Source organism: Akebia trifoliata, chromosome 3 (genome assembly GCF_017979445.1).
Source record: "Akebia trifoliata isolate Shusen 1 chromosome 3, ASM1797944v1, whole genome shotgun sequence".
NCBI classification, from domain to species: domain Eukaryota; kingdom Viridiplantae; phylum Streptophyta; class Magnoliopsida; order Ranunculales; family Lardizabalaceae; genus Akebia; species Akebia trifoliata.
The window spans coordinates 48,940,295-48,950,336 of record NC_141377.1 but is presented as its reverse complement, the minus strand read 5'-3'; the positions used below and the strand labels follow the sequence as shown (position 1 = coordinate 48,950,336).

Below are 10,042 nucleotides of genomic sequence, written 5' to 3'. Positions count from 1 at the left end.
TAGTGCAGGGTTATCAGAGTAACCCTCACAAGCAAGCTCACCTTAATTGTTAGAAATTTTTTGATATATGACTCCGATTTTTCATTTAACACCAACAATACAATTAAAGAACTCTCAAAAGATCGATTAAAAAAAATATAATTAGAATGCATATTAAATTTAGAACAAAGTATTTTCTCAAGCACAACTTGACAAAACGGCAAGGAAAAATTAAAATTGACTAATACAGTAAGGGACAATCCATATGGGTGGTGGATGTTTTAGCCTAAATTTCTCCATGTAGCGTCGAAATGGTTCAACACTAATGTCCACAAAGTTGAACATGCCCATATCATGATCCCTGTGATGTATAAGTCACTCTCAAAATAATCGTCAGTAAGGTAGATGCAATTTGCTTTACATCAAGGAAAATCCTTAGTATAGAGCGACAAGGAAGAGTTACGACCAAGGAACAACATGGAATCACCTAAGCTTTTCACCTTAACCCACTTTTGACTGTCATGATTCAGCCTAAAAACTTTGGAAAATAATGTTTGTAGAAATCACAGATACCTCGCCATTTTCATATTTAATCACAGATTCTTTTCCATGCTTAAAGACCAGCAAGAGCTCCCCGAATAAATCTACCAAATACATTTGCTCAAAATCATGACATATATTTATCGGCTGTTTAATATATCACGTTTATGGAGAATGTCCCGTGATGTCACAAACAACAACCCTTCCCAAGCAATTTAATGCATAGAATAATTGCCCCTTGAAATATGTGGTGTCAACATTAGATTCATTGCTCATAGCATCTTCTTCTATGACAGTCCACTTTTTATACCTTATGAACGCCTGACTTATTAAGATTTCAAATCTTACGGCAGATTGTGGGGCCCACATGGATTATCACTTTCATCGAAAAAACTTAAATTCAAAAAAAAAAAAAAATGGGGGGGGGGGGAGGGGGGAGGGGGGCTCGCTACAAGGTGTTATCAATAGACAGCTATCAAATCCCAAATTTAATGATGAATTTTATTATATTTTTATAATAAAAAAAAGTCCTAGAATATGTTCCCTTACAATCCTATGCCAAGAGATCATGTTTTTGGACGCCACATATTGATGCCATAAAGAAATCTTTTTTTACTTAGTATGGAAAGCATTTTTCTTACTTAACAAACCTTGGAGTGGCTTCCACATTGTTGTAAATGTTTAAATGCTTATAATACCATCAATTTTTTTAAAGAACCGTGGGTATTAACTTAAAAAACTAAGGGTGCATGGAAAGTGACTTTCCATGGAATTTGAAATCCTTGGAAAATAGGTAGGGTTGGAAAATCAAATTGCATTGTTTGATTTTACTTGGATAAAATCATGGAAAAAATAAGAGAAAAAAGAAGAAGAGGAAGGAGAGGAGGAGAAGGAGGAAGAAGATGAGAGGAGGGGGAGAGGAAGAAAAAGATGAGGAGGAAGAGGGAGGGAGGAGGATGTGGTGGTGGCAACAATGGTGGCGACGGTGGCAACAATGACGACGGAGGTAAGTGAGGAAGAAGGAGGGAGAACGTGGTGGCGATAGCGAAAGAGGTAAATGAGGAAGATGAGGGGAAAACGTCGTGATGGTGGCGGCGGAGGTGAGGGATAGAGAAGGAGAAGAAGAGAGAGAGAGAGAGAGAAGATGACCGGAGATGGTGATGATGGAGATAGCGACGACGATGGTGATGACGAAGAGGTTAGTGTGATGGTGGTAATGGTGGTGGTGGTAGGGAAGAATACAATATAAGTGAAATTCATGTTTTGGTGGACTTTTTGATTGGGATGGAAAATGAATTTTCATTTCCATATACAATCAAACACTTGAAAAATGTCATTTTCCATGAAAATTGATTTTCCACCCTATTTTCCATGTGCAATCAAACATACCCTAAAGATAATTATAGATATTTAATTTTTTGAAGATATGGGTCTCACTTTGATAAAAATAATGAAGTTTTGTAATATAAATGCAAAAGATTGGTTTGTAAGATAAATCTCACCTATAAAAATTAAAATAAGGAAAATAGTATTATACTATTTCATACCAAGTTCAAAATATTGTGAAGTCTCACTTTTTTAACATTCTGAAAAGATCCATCTATGTAATAAAACATGGTGATTGTCTTTCCCTTGTGTTAACAATTTAGCATGCATCTTAATCAATGTTATCTCCTTTTCTCTCCTCCCATTTTCCAACAATATTCCTTCAACTTTATTTTCTTTTGTCTTTTCATATTTTTTTAATGATACCCTCCAACTTTCTTACTTCTTTAAACAATACCCTAACAATTTTATTATCTTTCCTATTTCAAAGCCCTTAACACCAAAGAGGATGATCATGTTATAAACATGGGCAAACTCCAATGTATACATAGAACAAATAAAATTTTGATTTTGATTTTGATTTTGGTGAGATTCACACACATAAAGAGAGATGCACTTGAATCATCATAGTTGCCTCGAAGTTTTAAGGTAAGTCCCTTTTCGTCTTCTCACTCACACCCTCTTTTTTGCATTCTTCCTCACTCGTAGAGGCAATTTCTTCTCTCTCAAATATTCGAGATACCACCATCCATGTTTTCAAACCACTAATATGCCCTTGAGTTTGGTATTCTCTTGAATAATCACCCTTTAAGAGAAGCCCCTCCAAATTTTATGTAAATATTTGAAATACCTTGTATTTCCAAATTGGTGACATGCCCCTCACTTTGTTCTCTTTTGAAATATTATGTTTAGATGTTGATATGAAAACATCGGAAAGCATCGAATGTTTCAATCGTGTCTCAACAATATTTCGGTATAAATTTTTTAGAAAATCAAAACATTGAAATGAAACAAGCTTCTTAAAATATGGATATTTCCATATTTTCTACACCATCATATAGAGTATCACCACTGTATATAGGATAACTATATACCCAAACTTGTAATACCATTAGGGATCTTGTTAACGTGTCCCCAAGTGTGATGAATACACTTTGGAAAATAAAATTTGAGGGTATACTGGCTAAAAATAATTTTTTTAAGGCATTTTCAATACAAAATCCAATTTCCAAAGTGTATTTATTGCATTTTAACGTGTGCCTTAGGGCACACACTTACAAAATCCTATCATAAGTGAGATTATAATTGTTAATAGCTTCAATACCTATAGTTAGTAAATTCACGATTGATTCACGAATTAGATGTATATTACTCTTTCCAATCAAAACTGCCGTTGGATTCAAAGATTCAGATTAATTCGCAGATCTTTGAATTTCCCAACGACTAAATCATGATTTGTACGTATATTCCATAAGTATTTTATTAAAATAGGTTGTATTTCCCAATTCTCACTTCAAAACTACTCAAGAGAAGGGGAAAAAAATACTAAGTTGAAAATAGCCCCCACTGACCCACCGTGGAATTTACTCGTTAGCCATCTGTCGCCCAGTGAAATTTCGTCTACATCGCATTAATAACTTTTTAGAAACAACAATAAATTTTATTTTATTTTATTTAATAAAATCATGGGACATGATGATTTTAACATTAATTAGTATATCATATTTTATACTTTTTATTTACATTGATTATTAGATGGATTAAAACTAAATCTTTAATTGTGAATATATATTTTATTGGATGAATGTGATTGTAAATTGTTTATTTGTTTACTTAAGATATTTTTAATTTTAATATTGATAATTTGATTAGTAGATTAAAATTGTTAGGTCATATCATATGTTATATATATCCGAATTTTTAAAAATTTTAAAAATTGTTAGATCTGAATCATTCTCGAACTATTTCCGTATCATATTTTTACCTTCCTATGTTTTTTTCACCAAATTTTCGAACGAATCGATGCATCACTATTTCGAATAGTACCCAATTTATTTTTGTACCATTTTTTCCCCATCCACCGAATTGCTAATTATGTCTCTAACCACACCACTTGCCTAATTTCGAACAACCCTTCCCCATTTTAATGAAATTAGAGATACTCCTGTAATTTGTTTTGAATTTGACGACAGCTCCCTTGACTTTGGCTTGCGTTTTGGCACCCCAGAAAACCTAGAATATTATAGCAATTAACAAAGAACTAAAAGAGAAAAACGTTTAACTGCCCAAAATTACCTGGCCCGACTTAAGCAATTCAAGTAGGATCAGATCCGGTTTAAATGAATAAGAACTGATTCGGATATGATTTTATGTAAGTAGAATATGATTCAGATATTTGTTACAATGTGTTTTACAACACCGCTTGGATGTCGTCCCATCTTTTTAGTCAAAATATCATTTAATTGCGTGCAATTATATTACAGATTACCAATATTACAATTTTTTTCCATCAATATAATCACCAATCTAAAAATAACAAAAGAAGAAAAATAAATCTAAGATTCAAACATCACAGTGGTTTAACACCCATACCATTTAATTGAAGAGGCCTAGGTGGAGCCATGGTTCTTCTTTTCCACAAATTTACTTCTTTTCTTTGCTCCAAACCCATACCTCCCCCTACCATTAATGGTGCAGAATGAGGAATAAGGATCTCATCTTCTTCATCACTCTCTCCTCTCTCCTCATCTGAATAATAATTTCGATGATCCGTTGGACCATTGGCCTTCCAATCAAAGTCGGCAAATGAATCTCGATGGCTTGCAAATCTCTTCATCTGACCCAAAGATGGTGCTCGATCTGGGATTAATGGAGGTTTCTTAGCTAATGAATCAGATTTTCTGCCTGGTTTGGCACCACGAAACATGTTACGTATCGATGATGAACGTTTTGGTTTCTTTTCTTTTCGAGGAGGATGAATCTTATTCTTCTTGTGCTTAATTTGTCCCATGCAAGAAACTTTTGGTGAAGTGGGTTCTTGATCTTCTTCATCGGCAAATCTACTACTCTTTGAAATCCTTCTAACTTCTATTGGAACTATCGATATGATAGGACCTGAGAATCCTTTGCCAACATGGGTCTTGAATCTGTTTAAATTCTCTGATCTCTTATCTCTACCAGGGCTGAAGGGAGGATTTTGAAATGAAAAGCTAGCTGCTTTTGGTAGAAATGCCAAAATCTTATTTCTCAATCTTGCTGGTTTCTCCATTGATCACTAAATTCAATCCTTCTCTTCCTTCTGTACGATCTCTTTATACGTATATATATATATATATCAAACCAAACCGTCAAAACTTGGATTAAAAAGGATAAGAAAGAAATTGAAGATATCTAAGGGTTGTCTTGTAGACTTTGTCAACATTTTTTTTTTTGGTCAAAACTCAATAGTTTGACTGGCAAACTTTGTCAGCCCACCAAGATTTAATATTTGGCCGTTTTCTTAGATGCTAGTTTTCATCTTGTTGTTGTCATAATAACTTAATTTATTTTGTTGAGAAATTAAAATGATAAATGCATACGTACTAGTGGTATTTAATTTACTTGAGGACAGTACTATTTTCAAAATAATTACAAAACTAGTTTTTACAGACCTAACATACAACTAAATATTGGTATATATTAAGAGTTCATCATTAATTTAACCTTACAAAACTATGTAAGTGTATTTATTTCTTAATGGTAGTATATCTATAAGCAAACCTAATTAATTAACCTAAGAAAATTGAGTAAAAATATAATCTCATCTTACCCTTATGGACCGCCTTGTACGAAATGTGAATTGCAAACTGAAATTCGAAATGAAGGAACCGAAAAATCAGATATATTGATAAATTAATCTTATATTATATTAGAGCAACCATTAAAAAACAAGAAGAAAATTGGTAGAGCTGTTAGATATGACTTTAGTTGAATACATATTTCTTTGTTTTCTCACCTACGTATTATTGCAGCTGTATTTGCTGGTTTTTTCCTGGTGCAGTTGTTGTGGACTTATGTCAATATGACATGTAAACTTTATCATCACTAAATCTGATCCAAGGAAGCACTAAATGCATTCACTTTTTTATTTACTTAATTAAGAGGTTCCATTGTCACACCAACTCTTACTTAGAGCACCCAATACATATTACACCAGGAAATTGACCCATCTTAGGGCGCTTAAGTAGAAGTTAGTGTGGCAATATAGATTCTCTCTTTATTCATTTATTTATTTATATTGTTCTAATTGGATCGATCAACAAGACCCGATCTGCCCCAAATATGATTATGCAATACATGATCCATATCCAACCTGAATTTTGGCCAAAATATGATCCATTTCATAACTATTTTAGTACTGAACCGAACTGGTCATCCAACAAGTTGGGATCAAATTTTAAAATCAAATCGGTATAGTTTGTAAATGGCAATTTTGGATCGATAAGCGGTAATGCCCGTAGGTCATGACTCGTGAGTTCGATACCCAGTATGAGTATTAATTCCTAGGGGTCACATGCGAGGGCGCACCCTCACTTACCTAGTGCATGTTATGTGCAACCGTTGAACGTGCCCTAGGACTGGTCCTTGGACAAGACCATGAACTATAATAGATATGGTTATCAAAAATTAAAAATAAATGAGCTAATATAAGAAATATATATATATTTTTTAACTTTTCAATAACAGCACCAATGGGATGAATTTTCGGTTCAATCATCCACCTAATAACCATGGTGGGACCAATTTGACAAATTTTTGGTCCAATTAAATCATTGGTTTGATTTTTAAAACATTGCTTTTCTCAGAATTCCGCATCCAACTAAGCTTAATAGGGGTAAGTTTGTCATCCCAAAATCTAGCAGAATTTTGATTTAGACATAACCCCCCTCTTTTTAGGTGAATATTTGAATACCCTTATGTTTTTAAATGATGACATGACCCTAAACCTCGCTCGGTCTCCTCTGGTAGACTAGAGGAAAAATTGGCCTAAGAATGTCATCATTTTCAACTTCAAGCCAAAATCCCATGGTATTTTTTATTTCTTTTTCCAAAATCAATTGATTCTTAACTCCCTAGGTAAATTTTTTATACTCACCTATATTGTTAAGGTTTTATCTACTTCAACCTTCAAGCCCTAAGAAAAAGGATAATTTTTAGAGAAATATCTAACCACGTAATTTTGGGTAGAAAAATCAAGGGTTTTCAAGGGGTTAAGGCAAAGATGAGGTTGAAAAGAATAAAAACAATTAACTATAAAGGTTAAAGAACTTAAAGATGACTAATTTTAGGAAGAAAAATCATAGGATTTTTTGCTAAAGATTAAATATAAGACATCTATCCATATAATGAAATACAACAATGGAACTCAATCCCTTTATCCCGCATATAAAGAGAGATTAGGATTTAATCTTTCTATGAATCTCAATGATAACATTTAATTGTTGTCTTTAATTTCCTCTTTTCTTCTTTTCAAAATGTCCTTTCAATTTTATTGTCTATTCTCTTTCTCTCCTTTTTTCGAGAATACCTCTTCAAATTTATTGTCTTTCGTTTACTACCTTTCTTTTAATAATACATCTTCAACTTTATCATCTTTCTTCTTCTAGTCCATTAACAAGAATGATTGTATCGACAAACATAAGAAAACTCTGTTAGTGTATACTAAAAGGTGGCATGTATGTCCAAATGCACAAATATCAAAATGATTTATTTGTAATTTAAAATAGTAATTAAAGGGGGTTTTGAAGATTAAATGGTATAAAGGATATTTTTCATAATTTTGAGAACTAACCTAGTCATTATAACATCATGGAATTTTTATTTTCTTATTTTTTTATCAAATTGAGCTTAATTACATTAAGTTAAAGGTTAATGTAGAGGCATTCCTAACCACTCAAATTTTGGGGTCAAACCATTCTACTCTATCTTTTCTCATTATATAAAAATTAAGAAAAGAGAGTGAGATAAAAGTAATTATAAGGGCATCTCAAATATATGGAGGGGTACAACTAACTCACCGACTAGAATTTTGGTGTCGCCATCGAAATCAATAAATGTCAGATCTGATGCATAGAATGCATTCCATGTGCTAATTCGTGGATAGAATTCAGTTGCATAAACAAACAAAAAGTCTACAATAACGGCCCTGTCATGTTATTACTAAAAATTCAAACATCATTAACTGCAACCTTTCAACTAATAATAATCATTTTAATTCATTATTGGGTTTTATTAACACGTGCCCAATGGATTTAACGATGTTTGAAAAAAATTGTTTTTGGCATAACATGACAGGGTTGAAAATGCATTTTCCTACCCAAAATGCTCTCCAAAGAATTTTTTTTTTTTTTTTTTTTTCAAATGCTTATTTTCTAAGTGTATTTAATGCCCTTAATCATGCCACCTTAAGTCAAAGATTAATACAATTCTTCATTATTTTATGAGGAAATTATTTAGAGGACCTTAATGAAAGAATTTCTTTCTAACTAGTCCCTGAGTTTTGCATAATAAACTTTTCTTTTGTTTAATCTCCCTCAACCTCATCTCACGTTATACTATTTTTGAAATATCTAAATTATCTTTTTCCATCTTCTTCACATATTTAGGTTTTTTAATTGGGATTGAGATTAATTCCGATGAGCTTTGATCGTGAATAACGAATGATTCACTTCTAATTTTGAATGTTTAGATGTATTTTATTTATTTATTTAAATAATTTATAATAAGATTCTAAAATTTTTGAAGATTTCATTGTAATTTTTTTTATCTGATTGGTCATTTCACAACTATACTATATGCATTTTAGATATTTTAGGAAGATCCATCCAGTATCAAAATTGAAAAAAAAAAAAAAAAAAAAATTGGATCACATTTACAATGTCAAGTTCAATATTTTTTTTAAATTGTAAAATTCAACAATAAAAAATGTCGAACTAGATGATAAAAAGTGGTGAGCTCGATACCATATGAAAATTTTAGAATCTCAAAGTTGTTCTTCATTTTTTGTTATAAATTGTAAAAGTAAATTGAAAAATATATTTAAATGCTAAAAATTAAAAGTATATCATTCTCATTCGTCATTCACGATAAAAAATCGTAGTAAATGTTTATAATCGGCGTTGAAAAACCTAAGTATGTGAAGAAGATAAAAAATAAGGTAGTTTTGGTATTTCAAAAATATTATAACCTAGGATGTGGTTGAGGGGCCATTAAGAAATAAAAAGTTTACTATTAGGGTTGTTTGATTGTATAGAAAGTAATTTTTCATGGAATTTGAAATCTAGGAAAAAATAGTGATGAAAAATGGGTACGGTTGAAAAATCAAATTTCATTATTTGATTTCATCTAAATAAAAGCAAGAGAAAAATATGACGAAGTAAAAAAAGAAGAGGAGAGTGCGGGTTTTGGGGCAGAGGGAGGTGGGAGTTGGGAAGTGGAGGAAAAAGAAGAATAAGAAGAAGAGTAAAAAATAAGAAAGGGAGAGGGTTGGAGAAAAGGGAGGAGAAGAAGAAGAAGAGAGAGGTGGCCCAGCAACGAAGATAGGGAGGGTGAACGGCTATGATGGTAGTAGTGGTGGGGAAGAAGAAGAGATGAAGTTAGGGTCTTGATTTGGAGATGGAAAATAGGGGTGGATTTCAATATTTTTCAGGGCTTTTGGAGGAGGGTGAAAAATCATTTTTCATGTAAAATTACAATCAAACACATGAAAATTTTCATTTTCCTTAGAAAATGATTTTCCACGCTGTTTTTCATGTGCAATCAAACATACCCTAAGGGAACGGATTAGTTGCACATCAACCTTGAAAATAAATTTTTTTTTATAACTTCTATTTTAACCTAATAATGGCACTTCATTATTGATAACATTTATATTTAGGATTATTCACCTTCTCGTGACTTCATCTTATTTGTTCATGTAAATTGTAAATATGCTTGTTATACGATTAAGTATTTATTACAAAAGTTATTGCACCAAAAATAATTTATTTGAACATGATTGAAGAAGAACAAAGAATAATACTCCCGTCATTAACAAAAAAAAAATATAAATAAATAAATAAAAACAAAACATAGGAGTGCAATTTTTTTATTTTAAGTGCAATCATCCAAATAGACTACAAAGGGAAATTTTTAAGTAATGGAGCACAATTGATAGTGG

General features: G+C 32.0%; 1 protein-coding gene across 1 annotated transcript; it reads right to left on the bottom strand.

Annotated features, from left to right (window-relative positions):
- Window positions 1–4,250: 4,250 nt before the first annotated feature.
- Window positions 4,251–5,186, bottom strand: LOC147407596 (uncharacterized protein At1g76070-like). The gene has a single exon (XM_086436238.1). It carries the CDS (start codon window positions 5,111–5,113, stop codon window positions 4,415–4,417), a length of 699 nt encoding a protein of 232 aa, XP_086292364.1. The 5' UTR covers window positions 5,114–5,186; the 3' UTR covers window positions 4,251–4,414.
- Window positions 5,187–10,042: the final 4,856 nt, after the last annotated feature.

Coding starts and splice junctions, on each gene's coding strand:
- LOC147407596 (XM_086436238.1), bottom strand. CDS start 5,113: ATGGAGAAACCAGCAAGATTGAGAAATAAGATTTTGGCATTTCTACCA.